The 18,598-nt window shown below is 34.8% G+C and overlaps 1 protein-coding gene across 3 annotated transcripts in view; it reads right to left on the bottom strand.

Annotated features, from left to right (window-relative positions):
• Positions 1-18,598, bottom strand: part of LOC127837492 (uricase-like) — a 70,962-nt gene that overhangs the window by 31,741 nt on the left and 20,623 nt on the right. For all 3 annotated transcript variants that reach the window (XM_052364626.1, XM_052364625.1, XM_052364624.1), the window contains 2 exons: positions 13,032-13,172; positions 6,096-6,221 (listed from right to left, as the gene is read on the bottom strand). In XM_052364626.1, the coding sequence (XP_052220586.1) occupies positions 6,096-6,221; positions 13,032-13,136 (231 nt within the window). In that variant the 5' untranslated portion in view covers positions 13,137-13,172. The remainder of the gene's footprint in view (positions 1-6,095; positions 6,222-13,031; positions 13,173-18,598) is intronic.

The raw sequence follows: 18,598 nt of genomic DNA, 5'->3' as shown, positions 1-18,598 counted from the left end.
CTGCAGAGGAGACTTAAGTGTTCACTAAATACACATGTAGTTATATGGGAAACAAGTAAACCCCAGAGTAAAGATAATTATTTTACCCTATATGATTTGAAAAACTACATGTAAGTAGAAGACCACCATAAGTTTTTTTATGCCAAATATTAGAACTCTGTTGTTTAATAGATGATTTTGTTTATTATTTTGCTACGTTAGACATGGCCATTTTCAACATCAAATGCATAATTTGAGCTATACAATGTTAACAAACAAATATGTAACCTTTGAGCCAAGTGTATTCAGAGAAAACGTTTTAATGCTTTTTACTACTTTTAACTCTAGTAATACACAAGAACATATGCAGCACACTGAAACAATTTCAACAACTTTGAAAGAGGGTCACCCTAGGATCATTTGTGTAAAGTTTCATTAAAATCTGATTATGGATTGAGGAGATGTCGTTTGAAGCAAATTGATAACAACACAAAACACATGAAGCCAGACACCTGATATAACTCAACAATAACAAGAAGGCCATTATGGCCCTTGAGTGTTCACCTCAATTGACAGACACCAAATATTGCATACTTTACCTGGTTATCTAGGTTTTGACACCATTTGACCGAAAGTCACCAAGATTCAAACATGGCATTCATATTGTAAAGATACATTCTGACAGTTTCATCAATATTAAGTCATTAATATTGCCTCAACAAACATTTGACATGTGTCTTCTTAGATTTGACCTGGTGACCTAGTTTTTTTACGATCATGACCCAAATTAAATTCAGGCTAGATATTTATGTATACCATTCTGATTAAGTTTCATCAAGTTTGGGTCATAGTTATGACAATATGACCTGGTGACCTTCCATTGGATTCATGGGTCCTTGATTCAATCATAGTCTAGATATTGTCTAGATAAACATGATAACCAAATTTCATTAAGATTAGATGAAAAATGTGTCCTATAGAAAGGAATAAGAAAATGAACAACTTTACCACACACAGCACATGGCAAAGCCATAGACGCTGGATATAAGGTGATCACCTTGAGCACTTCATGCTCAGGTAACATAATTAAAGGAACACTGCATGCAAGTTTAAATGTTTGCAGCCAGACTGACCAACAAAAATCCATAAAGAATTTAGATAACATTAAAGGATCGAGTTACAACTCTTCATGATAAATATTAACTTTACAGAATAATGATGTTATCAATATTGTTCAAATTGACTCAAAATTTTGCTAGTTGTTTTTCATTCGAATTTTCTTGCATGGGCTTTCAGAAAAAGGAACGCTTGCAACCAAGAAAACACTATAGGCATTACTGTTAATTATTTTTGAAAGACTATATGAATATGTATAAGAATAAGAAACTAAATCATTTAAAAGAACTCATATTAAATACACTTGAAACAACAAGTTGATATGCACTTGTGAATGAATGAAATGTAATGTACTTCTTATCACAAAAATACTTAAAACTCTAAGAAAAAAAACTTTGCAGGATGTTCTCTGTGATTGAATTGCTCCAGATTTCTTATCAAGAAATAAAGATCACCTCAGTCGGTTTTACATTCTTATATTGAAGCATGTCTATTGTAGTACATAGACATGATTTATGTCCTTAAAATATGCAAGATGGTTTGATTTTCTGACACAAACCTTAGACAAAATCATCCTCAGGTGTTTTGATATGTAGACATATTCATTATTGTATACAATTTCCCAATCTTATACAATTATTAATAACATATAAATTAACATGCTCGAAAGTGCCCTTTTGACAAAATACTGCGCGTCCAAAGTGCCCTTTAGACAAAAAATCCCCCCCTGCCCTTTTCAAATCCTAGCTGGAGCACTGCACTTATATACATGTACAGAAAACAAGTTACCCCAAGGATGGGGCCAATTTTGCACCAAGGAGCATGATTTGAACAAACTGGGAAGAAGACCACTGTATAACATTATATAACAACTACTAAACCTCTTGGACTTAGGTTTCAGAGATTTTTTTTTTAAATTTCATCTTTATACATATAAGGACAACAAGCTGACACAAAGGCAAGGCCTATTTTGACCCCTGGTGCATGATTGGAACGAACTTTGCAGAGGACGGCCATACAATCTTACATAAAGATTACAGAAAATACCAAACATCAGAGCCTTTCATTTTTAGAGTTTTCACTATATACATAAAAGGCAAACAAGTTACCTAATGGAAAGGGCCAACTTAAATCCCAGGGGCATGATCAGAACAAACTTGGTATGAGGACAGCCTTACAATCTTATTCCAAAATACCAAACCTCTCAACCTTGCAGTTGCAGAGGAGATTTAAGTGTTCACTAAATATACATGTATTTATATGGGAAACAAGTAAACCCCAGAGTAAAGATAATTAGTTTACCCTAGATGATTTGAAAAACAACATGTAAGTAGAAGACCACCATAAGTTTTTTTTATGCCAAATATTAGAACTCTGTTGTTTAATAGATGATTTTGTTTATTATTTTGCTACGTTAGACATGGCCATTTTCAACATCAAATGCATAATTTGAGCTATACAATGTTAACAAACAAATATGTAACCTTTGAGCCAAGTGTATTCAGAGAAAATGTTTTAATGCTTTTTACTACTTTTAACTCTAGTAATACACAGGAACATATGCAGCACACTGGAACAATTTCAACAACTTTGAAAGAGGGTCACCCTAGGATCATTTGTGTAAAGTTTCATTTAAATCTGATTATGGATATAGGAGATGTCGTTTGAAGCAAATTGATAACAACACAAAACACATGAAGCCAGACACCTGATATAACTCAACAATAACAAGAAGGCCATTATGGCCCTTGAGTGTTCACCTCAATTGACAGACACCAAATATTGCATACTTGACCTGGTTATCTAGGTTTTGACACCATTTGACTGAAAGTCACGAAGATTCAAACATGGCATTCATATTGTAAAGATACATTCTGACAGTTTCATCAATATTAAGTCATTAATATTGCCTCAACAAACATTTGACATGTGTCTTCTTAGATTTGACCTGGTGACCTAGTTTTTTTACGATCATGACCCAAATTTAATTCAGGCTAGATATTTATGTATACCATTCTGATTAAGTTTCATCAAGTTTGGGTCATAGTTATGACAATATGACCTGGTGACCTTCCATTGAATTCATGGGTCCTTGATTCAATCATAGTCTAGATATTGTCTAGATAAACATGATAACCAAATTTCATTAAGATTAGATGAAAAATGTGTCCTATAGAAAGGAATAAGAAAATGAACAACTTTACCACACACAGCACATGGCAAAGCCATAGACGCCGGATATAAGGTGATCACCTTGAGCACTTCATGCTCAGGTAACATAATTAAAGGAACACTGCATGCAAGTTTAAATGTTTGCAGCCAGACTGACCAACAAAAATCCATAAAGAATTTAGATAACATTAAAGGATCGAGTTACAACTCTTCATGATAAATATTAACTTTACAGAATAATGATGTTATCAATATTGTTCAAATTGACTCAACATTTTGCTAGTTGTTTTTCATTCGAATTTTCTTGCATGGGCTTTCAGAAAAAGGAACGCTTGCAACCAAGAAAACACTATAGGCATTACTGTTTATTATTTTTGAAAGACTATATGAATATGTATAAGAATAAGAAACTAAATCATTTAAAAGAACTCATATTAAATACACTTGAAACAACAAGTTGATATGCACTTGTGAATGAATGAAATGTAATCTACTTCTTATCACAAAAATACTTGAAACTCTAAGAAGAACGAAAGCGCCGATGGCGTTAAAAGCATAGGTGCAAGATACAGGGAAGAATGGCGTCACGTGGTATAATGTAGTTCGATATCGCCATCTGCAAATTTCTCAAATCAATAATTTCAAACAATTACCGACTATTTAAATAGATAATCTTTCCATTTACATCAGTGTTTGAAACGCTTATGAACAATAATTACCCAAGCCTTTCAAAATTTAAGCACGGACAGATCTGTATCGAACTATTCTTTTCACAAATGAAAATAGACGCTACCCTATTCGTCTGCGTCAAGAATTTGTCGTAAAACTTGTGGTAAGCGTTAGATGCAGACGTGCACAACAGATTGAGTTATGAATACAGATTTCTGAATGCAGATTTTTATAGAAACTCCTCACAGCAGTTACTTCCCTTGCTTCGCCCGGTCAGTAACTTCTAGTATAAGGGAGGCCACTGCGTAGGAGATTGAGATTTATAGTGCAGATAGAATTGTTTTACGAACGAAATTTGTTTTAGGTTATAAGAAGATTTTTTAACATAAAACGGTCTTAGAAAAATTCACTAAAAACGGTGTCAGCAATATTCTTGGAAGAAAACGTTAGAAAAACGTTTCCAAAATTTTTTTGTAAGAATGACCATATACTAAATTAAATAGATATTTCGTCTGATTTTTGATCAGGTAAGGCTTCATAAAGGGCAACCGACCGATGTGGATTTTCGAAATGTGGTATATACCATAAGCATAGGTGCGTAAACGCACCTATGCTAAAAACTATGCAGGATGTTCTCTGAGATTGAATTGCTCCAGATTTCTTATCAAGAAATAAAGATCACCTCAGTCGGTTTTACATTCTTATATTGAAGCATGTCTATTGTAGTACATAAACATGATTTATGTCCTTAAAATATGCAAGATGGTTTGATTTTCTGACACAAACCTTAGACAAAATCATCCTCAGGTGTTTTGATATGTAGACACATTCATTATTGTATACAATTGCCCAATCTTATGTAAGAACACAGACGCATAATCCATCTTAAAAAAAGTTTCTCTTTCTTTTAAAATAAAGGCATTTATTTTTCCAAATAAAATCCCCTGTAGCTGTTTTTGCAGACATACATTTACTCATTTAGTTATTTCTCTGCATGTAAAGGTAGAGATTGATTGGCATCTAGGTTAGCTTAAAGGCCCTGCATCAATTTGCCTCATTCAACAACAGATGTGTGTTATCACTTTGCCAAGTTATATATCAAAGGGTGTTCATTTTCATTTTCATTTTGCTTTATTCAACAGAGGGTGTACATTATCACTTTGAATTATTCACCAGAGGGTGTACATTATCACTTTGAATTATTCACCAGAGGGTGTACATTACCACTTTGAATTATTCACCAGAGGGTGTACATTATCACTTTGAATTATTCAACAGAGGGTGTACATTATCACTTTCAATCATTCAACAACGGTGTACATTATCACTTTGAATCAATCACCAACGGTGTACATTATCACTTTGAATCATTCACCAGAGGATGTATGTTAAAACTGACTTATTCACTTAAGGTCGTAAGCAATCACCAAAGGGTGAACACTGTAACTTTGCATTATTCATGAAAGGTTATATGTTTTCACTTTGCCCTAAAAACCAGACGGTAAATTGTATCACCTTGCCTTATTCACCGATCGGTGTACGTTATCATTTACACTAAAGAACCAAACAGTGAATGTTTTTTAATCACGGAAGGGTGCACGTTAGCAATGAGGTCGTTTTGATGTAACATGCAAATTTAAATACTTAACACTTTTTATCACTGGAAAATAACATAGACATGCAATTATTTTTTAATGTACTTAATTCAACACTCATATATCACTACATTTACATGCAATGTATATACTTAATAATGTTTATCATAGATGTAAATACATTTCAAAGCCTTATTCTGGCTGAAGCTCAGAAAGTATATGCGTCTTGTTCTGATAAAACTGCGCTTAATTAATGTGCGTAAAGTGTCGTCCTAGATTAGCCTGTGCAGTCCGCTTATATGGTATTTTTAGTTTCAAGGAAGTCCCTCCTTACCAAAAATCAAGTTTAGGCGGAAAGTGTCGTCCCTGATTAGCCTGTGCGAACTGCACAGGCTAATCTGGGACGACATTTTATGCACATGCATTATGCCCAGCTTCCACAGAACACGACACAATATGTATACACTAGCGTTAAACTTTATCTCAAGCCCTGATTGCACTGAACAACAACTCAAGTTACCAAGATCCCACAAATCTTTTAAACACCATCACACACACACTCACCCCATGTTTCTTGGCAAGGATGTAGACCGTGTTCTTCTGGGTGTCTGTTGCCACAATGTCAGAGTTGTCCCCAAACACATAGTCTCGGTGGTTGTTGAGAGTGAGGGCAGAACTTACTTCTAGTTCCTGGGAATGTACAATAATTGGGATTATTTTTTCAATATGGATTTTGCTGTTCCTGTGAATATAGAATAATTGGGATTACTTCTCTAGTAAGATATTTGCTGTTCCTGAGAATATAGAATAATTGGGATTATTTTTACAATAACATTTTTGCTGTTCCTGAGAATATATAATGCAGTCACTGATAGTATTTGTAATACATTGTCCTTACTGCCTTTAACATTATTATGTTTCTCCTTGTCAAAATCGTTGTTTATCTCTGTTTTTATTTTGTTTAGAAATGTCATTTCATTGAATTTAGTTCTGAAATGTCATTTTACTTACTAACATATATACATCATTATATTGATTTGGTTACCTACTATAGTATAAGGATACGTGACATTACTTTATTTATAATTATATGCATTAAAGACGATGTACTTATGTATAAGTCTTAATAAACTGTCTGTTCTGTTCTGTTCTATAATAATTTGGATTATTCATACAATAAGGTTCTTGCTATTCCTAGGAATATAGAATAATTTGGATTATTTTTCCAGTAGTTTTTTTATTTTGGTGAAAATGTTGAGTAAATGTATTTTTGGTATTGTTAAATAATTTGGATCAAAACAAGTATATAAAGTTAAATATATACTGTTAAATCGTACTCAACAAGGGCTGTTTGTAAAACATGCATGCCCCCCATATGGGCTGTCTGTTGTAGTGGCAGCCATTGTGTGAATACGATTTTTGTCACTGTGACCTTGACCTTTGACCTAGTGACCTGAAAATCAATAGGGGTCATCTGCGAGTCACGATCAATGTACCTATGAAGTGTCATGATCCTAGGCTAAGTGTTCTTGAGTTATCATCCGAAAATCATTTTACTATTTCGGGTCACCGTGACCTTGACCTTTGACCTGGTGACCTCAAAATCAATAGGGGTCATCTGCAAGTCATGATCAATCTACCTATGAAGTTTAATGATCCTAGGTGTATGCGTTCTCGAGTTATCATCCGAAAACCATTTTACTATTTCGGGTCACCGTGACCTTGACCTTTGACCTAGTGACCTCAAAATCTATAGGGGTCATCTGCGAGTCATGATCAATGTACCTATGAAGTTTCATGATCCTAGGCCCAAGCGTTCTTGAGTCATCGTCTGACAACCACCTGGTGGAGGGACCGACCGACAGACCGACTGACCGACAGACCGACATGAGCAAAGCAATATACCCCCTCTTCTTCGAAGGGGGGCATAATAAGCAATCTGATAAAACTGAAAAACAAATTAGGCTTAATCATCCTCGATGTTAACCCTAAATACCCAGTTTCACTATGATGCTGGGGCTCTACCGGGATGTACCAGGGCTCAAATGGGGATGACCGGGATGAACCGGATAAGTATTAAAATGTTTAATACCCCTGGGATTAACCAGGAGTCACCGGGAAGGACTGACAACGACTGGCGCGGCACTGGGAACAACAGGAACAGCACTGGGAACACCTGGGACGGCACTGTAGCTTCACCCAGGCCCATACAGACCCCTGCAGAGATACAGCAACGCCCCGGTTATAGCTAGTGGTGCCCAGGTGGAGCCCCAGTGAATGCCGACGGAGTCCAGGTATAGCTACAGTACATCGGTAAACCGGCTCTCTGCCGGGATGCCATCAGCATTCACTGGGGCTCCGTCTGGGCATTACGGGCAACAACTGTGATTAAACCAGGGTGTTACCATGGCTCTGCCGGGGTCTGGGGTCTGATGCCGGTATAGCCCGGTGAGTGCCGGAGGAGTTATGGTAGACTGGGGCTCTGCCGGGATGCTTCCGGTTTTCATCAGGGCTCCACCTCGGCATAACCGGAAAAACCGGGGCTCTGCCAGGGCTTCACTGGGATAAACCCTAGCTAGTCGGGGGTTGACCGGGACTCTGCCAGGTTTTTGACAGGCTTCAACCTGGGCGGCACCAGGAAATAGAGTGACCGCATTTAAAATTTTCGACGAATCATCCCGATTCTCGCCGCTCGACTGGCGTTAGCATACAGGGATGGACCGGGGCTCCACCGGCAATAGTGAGACTTGGGCTAAAGCTAATACAATATACCTTTCCACAAAATATTTAAATTTTCAAATTAATTCCATACTTTATACCTTAAACTTATGGACACCCTAATGAGAACCAAATAAATAATCAAAAATGTGATAAATAAACATTTATAATAGACTCAACTTGATTAAACAAGAATATCAGTGAAACTGATGGATGCTCCCCGATGATGCGCTTTGTCAATGTATGTGTTAATAAACACCTAAAAAATCTACACTTCAACAACGTTATTTTGAAGTCGTCGGGACCGTTAAAAAACTTCGGATTAACTATAATTCGAAATAAACATTTGGCAGACGGCTTCTTTGATTCTGTAAAAAAAAATAAACGTGGAATTCACATGCTTCGGCCACACTGTATACTTTTAATAATTGTTCTTCTTAAAACGCAAACTAGTCAGATAGCAATAGATTTCTACTTGTAACAAACGGAGGAATAAAACGATTCTTTTTCTTCTTTTTATTTTTCTCTAATTACAGAACATATAAAATATCATGAGTAGCACATCATACAAGTAAATACATATGAATACATTTTCGGAAATGAATTTACTTTTTTTTTTTAAATAAGACTCTGAACATTGGCCTTAGCAGCACTAAACTTGACGCTTGTAACATATTTCTCCAATTTGTCAATGACATTGAAGAACTCACTTCCGCCCGTGTTTCGCCCGCAGAACAACCTTTCATAATTGATGCATATGGTCGCACGTTGGTTAGATATCATGTTCATTCTTGTGTTGTCGGCCTCATCGTCGGCTTTTGACAAAGGTGTAATAATCGGCTTTTGACGCGCAACGCGTAGACGACAGAGGTGTGAAATAACGCTCAGTGTTTTGCAGTTTTTACTTCGGATTAAAGATTGAAATGTAACATCAGCAATACTATCTTACATGAAATTGCAAACGAAAACATATTTCTGTCTGATGTTCTATCAGCGTGGAGTGATGTCACTCATAACTTAGAAACCTAAACCAGCAGTAAAACAATTTTATGGAACAATAAAGACATAACTTCAAACAATAAGACGTTTTTCTATAAAGATTGGTTTGAACGAAGCATTAAATATGTCGACCAATTATATGACTATAGAATTAAGGATTTCTACTCTTTTGATAATATATGCTACTTATACGGAATACCTTCAAATAATTTTCTAAAGTACTACACACTAATCAAAAGCATACCCATACATATTAAATCTGAAATCAATACAAATAATACACCATGTACTCAAACAACATTTGTAGAAAACATACTTGGAAGAAAAAACAAAACAAATAAAATATTTTACAAACTACAAATTAACTGAGGAGCTGCGCCATGAGCGCATGATACGCCCGTCGTTCGCCAATGAAGTAGTAAGGTAATAAATAACCCTTTGAATCATTTTTTTACTTCAGTTGGCAGAAGACAGCTGGAATATTTGTCAAAAAAATATGTTCAACTCACCCATTTGAGTATGTGTGTATGTAATTCCAATGTTCCAGTCAAATCTCATCCAGTTGAATATGTGAATACTTGATAATTTAACATTGTAACATGGTAAATCCGATACGGTAGGACAGTCAATGAAATCACGAAATTTTGACGAACAAAGTCGCATAACTCTGGAACGACAATTCAGAATTCCGTCAAAAATGAAAGGGGATCAGGGTTTATGAATATTAAGATTGTGTTAAAATTTGAAAAAAATCCATCGAAGGATATTTGAGCTACGGTAGGACATTCAATGAAATCACGAAATTTTGACGAACAAAGTCCCATAACTCTGGAACAACAATTCAGAATTCCGTCAAAAACGAAAGGGGATCAGGGTTTATCAATATTAAGATTGTGTTGAAATTTGAAAAAAATCCATCGAAGGATATTTGAGCTACGGTAGGACATTCAATGAAATCACGAAATTTTGACGAACAAAGTCCCATAACTCTGGAACAACAATTCAGAATTCCGTCAAAAACGAAAGGGGATCAGGGTTTATCAATATTAAGATTGTGTTGAAATTTGAAAAAAATCCATCGAAGGATATTTGAGCTACGGTAGGACATTCAATGAAATCACGAAATTTTGACGAACAAAGTCCCATAACTCTGGAACGACAATTCAGAATTCCGTCAAAAACGAAAGGGGATCAGGGTTTATCAATATTAAGATTGTGTTGAAATTTGAAAAAAATCCATCGAAGGATATTTGAGCTACAGTAGGACATTCAATAAAATCACGAAATTTTGACGAACAAAGTCCCATAACTCTGGAACGACAATTCAGAATTCCGTCAAAAACGAAAGGGGATCAGGGTTTATCAATATTAAGATTGTGTTAAAATTTGAAGAAAATCTGTCAAAGGATATTTGACGTAGCGTACGACATTAACAGACGGACGGACGGACAGACGGACGGACGGACGGACAGACGCGGGGTATACCATAATACGTCCCGTCATAGACGGGCGTATAAAAACCCTACGGAAAACTCCAAAATCCAAAATAAATGGCAAGTCCTTTTTGGAGAAAATGAACTTAATTGGAAACACATATTTACCATGCCATATAAAGCAACTATTGAAAGCACACTGAGAAATTTTCAATATAAATACATCCATAGAATTATAGCTACAAATAAATATCTCTTTAAATGCAAATTATCTAACTCAAATCTGTGTGACTTCTGCAGTGAAAACATTGAAACTATAGAACATCTTTTTTGGGAGTGCAAACACATCCAGCCTATTTGGAATCAATTAACATCTTTTCTTGAACAACAGCAACTAAACGTTAAACTATCTTTCTTAAATGTAAGTTTCGGAATTAACTCATTGAAATCAATAGACGGTAATAATATTGTGAATTTTATGGTTATATTGATGAAATATTTTATCTTAAACATGAAGTACAAAAAACAAGTACCAAATTTTAATTGTTTTGTCCATAGTCTTAAACTAAAAATCCAGATTGAGAAAGAAATAGCTCTTAGTAATGACACATTACAAATCTTTGAACAAAAATGGAATCGGATTAAATTCTCATAATGTTTTGTCCACTTATATACATTTCACTCTAATGTTAGTTTATCTTCCTAAAATAGTTTTTTTTTTATCTTTCTAATATAGTTTTTGTTTATATATTTTTTTTCAATCTGACAATATCATTGTGAATATACAACTAAACACACAAATACAGTATGCTTTCTTCCGACTTTATACAACTCATCATTTTTCATAACTATTCCTCTGTTGTTCTTTTCTTTTCTCTCTAAAAAAAATATTTATATATATTAGCATATCTTGTATAACATGTGTGAACTTTATTGCTTTATACAATCACTGTGTTGTATGATCATATACATGTTTACATTATATGTATGATATTGAATAAAAAAAAAAAAAAAAGATTGAAATTCAAATTAACGATTTCTTTGGTTTAACGAAGTTCGGATTAACAATGAAAATTTACTTTGAACAAAGAAGAACCACAATCCGGACCCGAAAAATACTTGGAAATAACGGTGACCTCCAATTATCGGTGTTAGAAAAAACTGTGTTGAAGTGTATTATATGCCTCTGTGACCTTGACCACAGTGACCTCAAACCTCATCAAAAGGTAGAGGTCCATGCAAGGTACCTACATGCCGAATATGTAAGCGATTGGTAAAGTATTGAAGGCGCTATGAGAAACGGTAGTAAAAGTGTGACAGAAGGAATTCTATTATTAGCCTCGGTGACCTTTACCTTGACCCCAGTGACCTCAAACCTCATCAAAAGATACAATGTAGAGGGCTATGCAAGGTACCTTCATGCCAAGTATGAAAGTGATTGATAAAGCATTGAAGGCGCTATGAGAAACGGTAGCAAAAGTGTGACAGAAGGAAGTCTATTATTAGCATCAGTGACCTTGACCTTGACCCCAGTGACCTCAAACCTCATCAAAAGGTAAAGGTACATGCAAGGTACCTACATGCCAAACATAAAAGCGATTGGTAAAGTATTGAAGGAGCTCTGAGAAAGGGTAGCAAAAGTGTGACAGAAGTAAGGAAGTAAGTAAGTAAGGAAGGAAGGACAAACTGGCAACTATATGCTCCGCCAAAATTTATTTCGGGGAACATAAAAAAAAAGCCATGTACATAACAGACAAACAGAATGAAGTTACATATAGGACATTCAATGAATCATTGAAGAAGAAAGTTCCACATAAAGTAATTTGATCTAAATGAAATAGACCTGACCGCATTATTTTAATAACTTGATCTAAATGAAATAGCCCTGACAACATGATCTCAATTACTTGATCTTTACAAAATAGACCTGACCATATGATCTCAATTACTTGATTTTCACAAAATAGACCTGACCACATTTTCTCAAATACTTGATTTTCATGAAATAGACCTGACCACATTATCTAAAATACTTGATTTTCATGAAACAGACCTGACCACATGATCTAAAATATTTGATTTTCATGAAATAGACCTGACCACATGATCTCAATTACTTCATGTAAATGAAATAGACATGACCTCATGATTTTATAACTTGATCATGAGATATACCTGACCAAAGGATCCTATTAACTTAATATAAATGAAAAAGACACGACGCTATAAAAGCTAGACCATATAGCAAGGCATTATAAGTTATCCTTATACCAAACCCTGGTATTCACACACGCTAGAACCATGCACACTTTGCTGTTTACCAACAAATCACCATACAATATGGACTCACCTTGATAAGGTGTTTGGACTGTCCCTTCCTCACAAAGAGGAGCTTCACATTGGTCTTGCCATAGTCAGACACAACAAACTCAGTCTTGACCTCGTCTGAAGTCATACCGTGAACGTCTGAAGTCACAGCGTGATGTCAAGGCTGAAACATGTAAGGGGTGTCAGCAATAGTAATGCTACGACAAGTCTTGAACACAATAGGCAAGGGGTATCAGCAATGTTAATGCTACAGCAATGCTAATATACAGTAGGCAAGAGTAATAAGAAAGATAAAATGCTACAATATAAAGAAGTGAAACTCAAGCTGCTGGAGTAGTATTGAATTTTCATTAAAAACAATTAGTTGGTCCTTTATTTAAGGCAAGTGACTGATTGCCCAAACAGTACAAAACAGCACAATACAGCACAATACAAACCAACATAAACACAAAATATGAATAAAGCTGGGGTCACCGCCTTGAAACGGTCAATGCAAAGCATTGGGGGTTTAAACCTGGTTATAGAGCGCTCAACCTCACACTTGGCCCAGCAATATTCATAATACATTTAAGTGTAAATAAAATTTAATGTCATAGCATTGTAACTCAAATTAAACAATAATAAAAGGGAATTAAAACGCATTCAATTTAATTACTATTTAATTACTCAATTGCATTGAAGATACAAGAGTAACAGAGTTACAACTTTTTGACGAACGATCAAATAAAACTATTAACAATTGTCAACTACATTCCTTCTTTATAGAAAAAGATTTGAGAATATAGTGTCATGGAGTTAATATCTCAGATAATCATCGCGCAAATACAGGAAGGAGCAGCAATAATGGGTGTAAAAATTCCATATTACATAGCTTGGTTGTTTATGTGACTGCTAAAAAAATAAAAATAATTAAATCAAACAAGAAACGCCTATCAGAGAGAAAATATAAATAAAATGGAACGTTATAAACCCAATGACCTATGCATGTAGATTACAACTGGGAAAGTCGGTCGTATGACATCACAAAAATCCATAATGACATAAACAAATTCCAGGGGCAGTACTTAATAAAAATATTAAGGGGCTGTGCTACTAATAAAACAAGTTTAGGTGATTTAATATTAAGAAGCAAATGAATAAAAATGGTAATTCCATTAAAGCGACATTATTGGAATCAAACAGTATATAGGTGTTTTGAAAACTGAAGACAGACTTGATTTGATGTACGATTTGAGTCCAAATAAGGCTTGAAAACATTATGAAAACGGTGTCAGAAATAGGCATGCAGAACAAGGCTTTAAAAAAAGTAAGCAACAGATGCAACAAGACTATTGCCAAGCAATACATGTCCCGTACTGGCTCCAACATTGTCAGAAATTCCATTATTGTCATTAAAAATATGGACTATTGCCAAGCAATAAAAGTCCCCTACCGGCTCCACCATTGTCAGAAATTCCATCATTGTCAGAATTGTTTTTGTATGTGTTGCCATAGCAACCAGAATTTTTGATGTAGGAACAAAATGAAATGACGTGCATAATGTCCATATTGCCGTTTATCAAGGTTCCAAGTTTCATGAAAAAATATTAAGAACTTTTAAAGTTATTGTAGGATCCAGAAAAACACCATTTTCAGCATTATTTCTAGTCTATTTGTTGCCATAGCACCCAGAATTTTTGACGTAGGAACAAAATGAAACGACGTGCATAATGTCCATATTGCCATCTATCCATGTATCAAGTTTCATGAAAAAATGTTCAGAATGTTTTAAGTAATCGCAGGATCCAGAAAAAACACCATTTTCAGCAGTATTTCTAGTCTATTTGTTGCCATAGCAACCAGAAATTTCGACGTAGGAACAAAATGAAATGACGTGCATAATGTCCATATTGCCATCTATCCATGTTTCAAGTTTCATGAAAAAATATTAAGAACTTTTTAAGTTATCGCAGGATCCAGAAACAAGAGGGCCATGATGGCCCTGTATTGCTCCACTTTTTTTTCTTTGCGAAAAAAACGTGCAATGCGCATGGGTTGAAATGTACTCAAGCATGTGACTTTCTCTTTCTATCCCTCGTCCCACTGGGGGTTTAAAGTTGGAAGGGTGAGCATTTTTATATATGGAAAAAGTTACTACCGTGTTAACTAAACAGACTTAAAAGCCCGGGAATTGTTGCACAGGTCCTTTGCTTATAACGTAGGTACATTTATCTCTCCAAAAGATATTGTCGTTCTTTCTATTTCACATATTTTTAGATGCTGAAGATCAAATCTACGCATTTGATTTGAAACAGATTCACAAGACCCATAGGAAGCAAAATACCTTAACCCTTTACCAAACGACACATTTTGGACTTTCCCAATTTGAAAGAGGTTGCAGACGTCAATTAAATTAAAATGGAATATGAAGGAAATGATCAGGTAGGGTAGAAATAATTGTGATAAAAGGAGAATTGCTCATCAACCCACACATCCCTAAGACCAACAGGCCTGAGAATATTATGATAATCTAAAGATTATTTCTTTATATTTATAAATGTATTTAATTAAGTAATACATTTGACTTCTAAGATCAATTCATAACTTTTCTAAAGAAAATTATAAAATGGTCAGAAATATATATGGATTGTTGAGCAATTGACAATCATATCCACAATTCATGAGTCACGATTCACAAATGGAACAATGAATCATTAGTTATTAATCAAAGTACTGACAGTACTGGTGTGACGATGCTTTTGAGAGGATGGATATAAAAGCATCAAGTTAAGTTTATCTTCTTCACCACAATCACCACAATTGTGTATGTTGGTACCAAAAAAAAAAATTTGGTACAACAATTTTGCGAACAAAATTTGGGTATGAAAACAAATTTGGGTACGAAAAAATATTTGGGAACAAAAAAATTGGGACCGAAAAAATTTTGGGTACGAACAAAAAATTGGGGATGAAAAAAAAATTGGGTACGAAAAAAAATTGGGTACGAAAAATTTTAGGTACGGAAAAAAAATTGGGGGAACAGGAAAGTAGTACCTGTGGGGAACTTGACCCACACTCGCACATTTTCGCCCCTTTCCGTCAAACATCAGATAAGTTCCTCGAAGGCAATAGTTTGAATACACATTTCGGAAGTGGTAATGCGGTCCTACATACGCGCGTCAAAATGTAAGGGAAATATGTACACAAGTGTGTCAGGAATTGTTGAATTAACGAAGAAAATTGTGTATTGATGTAAGTTTTTTGAAGAAATGTGCAGAAAATATATTAAACAAGAGCTGTGTTTGTGAAACACAATGCCCACTGCTGCGCAGCTTTGAAGCCATATATTTTACCTTTGACCTTGAAGGATGACCTTGACCTTTCACCACTCAAAATGTGCAGCTCCATGACATACACATGCATGCCCAATATGGAGTTGCTATCTTCAATATTGCAAAATTTGACCTTTGACCAATCAATATGTGCAGCTCTATGAGATACGCATGAACACCAATATTGAAAAAGTTATGGCTAATGTTAAAGTTTTTGAACAGACAGACAGACGCTTTATATTTGACATTTGAACTTGAAGGATGACCTTCATCTTTCACAACTGAAAATGTGCAGCTCCATGAGATGCACATGTCTATGCCAAATATCATTAGTTGCTATGTTCAATATTAGAAAAGTTATGGCCATTAAATTTTTCAGACGGACGGACAGACTGACACACTGACTGACTGACTGACTGACAGTTCAACTGATATAGGCCACCCTACCGGGGGCATAAAAAGCAATGGCGATATTTTTCTCAGCCACATTATTGTTAATAGTTTGATATCACAAAATGAACGTGAAAGTAGAACTGTCAAAAATGACAACCTGTCAACGTGTTGTTATTGCTGGCATGAGAGGGCGATTACACTCAATGTGTTCACCTTTATAGTATGGGTAGCTTTGATATTATTTATTGCTATCATGTAACTGCATGATTGTGTATATGTTTACAATACACAAAGCATAAAGAATGATATAAATATACTGATTGAGCTTATAATAATCTGAGAACTATAGCCAGGTCAATTAAGGACTTAAAATACAATTTTGTGTCCTGATTTCATGAAGAAATGACCATGCATGTCCTAGATTTCAAATTCAAGGCCCTGGTGTGACACATTGGTAGCATTACCGTTAAGCTGTTACCAGGCTTATGAAATTAGTTTTTATTGAACTATCTAAGAAAATCTAAATCATGCACTGATTTTTCTTGTTTTAATACAGTCATAGATCAGTTGTGGCCTCTGGGTTATGACCAATTTTTGCTTACTTGTCACACCCTTGTTACAACCCGTTTTGCAATAAACCCGTTTTGCAATAAAATTATTGCAAAACGGGTTGGAGTGTCTTATTGCAATTTTTTTTTTTAAACAACCCGTTTTGCAATAAACCCGTTTTACAATAAAATTATTGCAAAACGGGTTGGAGTGTTTTATTGCATTTTTTTTTAACAACCCGTTTTGCAATAAACCCGTTTTGCAATAAAATCACCACACATTTATTTGCAATAATTTCATTGCAAAACGGGTTGGAGTGTCTTATTGCAATGAGAATTTTGTATAACAACCCGTTTTGCAATAAACCCGTTTTGCAATAAAATCATCACTCTTGTATTTATTCAAATGGATTGGAATAGTTAAAAGTGATGTTCAAATTTTGTATTTAAATAATATTGTTTTAAAATAGACAAAACTGTGAGTTAAAACTTAAAATTAAAAAGCATGGAAGGTGGTGAATTTCGAGATTTAATACGATAAAACAAAACAGAATGTGTGTCGAAACGTGTTGAAGTGTCTTCATGCAACGTCAGTTGTGAGTTACAAACCGTTTCGCAATACAATCATCACATATATACTATTTGTTTCAAATTGATTTGAAACGGCATAAAGGAAGTTTAAAATGTCGCCTGCAAGGTAAATATGATACAACTAAACTGAATGTATATATGAAGTGATTTTCACCAATTGGGAAATTAAGTGAAAACAACCCAGAAGTGCAATAACTTTATTGCAAAACGGGTTTGAGTGTTTTATTGCAATTTGTAATTTTTATAACAACCTGTTTAGCAATTAACCCGTTTTTCAAAATTTTTATTGCAAAACGGGTTGGAGAGTCTTATTGCAATTTGAAATTTTTATAACAACCCATTTTGCAATAATAACATGACACATGCATTAACTAATTCAAATGGAATGGAAAGATTAAAAAGGAAATTTAAAATATCGTATTGAAATAATATTATTTCCAAATTTAGACAAAACTGTTAGTTTCCACTAAAAAGTAAAAAGCATTGAAGGCGATGCATTTCGAGATTGAATGCGATAAAACAATACAAAATGTAAATAGAAAGTGTTTCAACCTATTAAGTACTGAAGTGAAGATAACGCCGAAATGCAATAATTTACTTAAAAAACGTGTTGAAGTGTCTTCATGCAATGTGAGTTGTGTGTAACAAACCGTTTCGCAATAAAATCATCACATATATACTATTTTTTTCAAATTTCTTTGAAACGGAATAAAGTAAGTTTAAAATGTCGCCTTCAAGGTAAATAT

The sequence above is a fragment of the Dreissena polymorpha genome, chromosome 7 (assembly GCF_020536995.1).
Source record: "Dreissena polymorpha isolate Duluth1 chromosome 7, UMN_Dpol_1.0, whole genome shotgun sequence".
Lineage (NCBI taxonomy): Eukaryota > Metazoa > Mollusca > Bivalvia > Myida > Dreissenidae > Dreissena > Dreissena polymorpha.
Note: the sequence above shows the minus strand (reverse complement) of the source record. Positions and strands in the feature narration are given on the sequence as shown.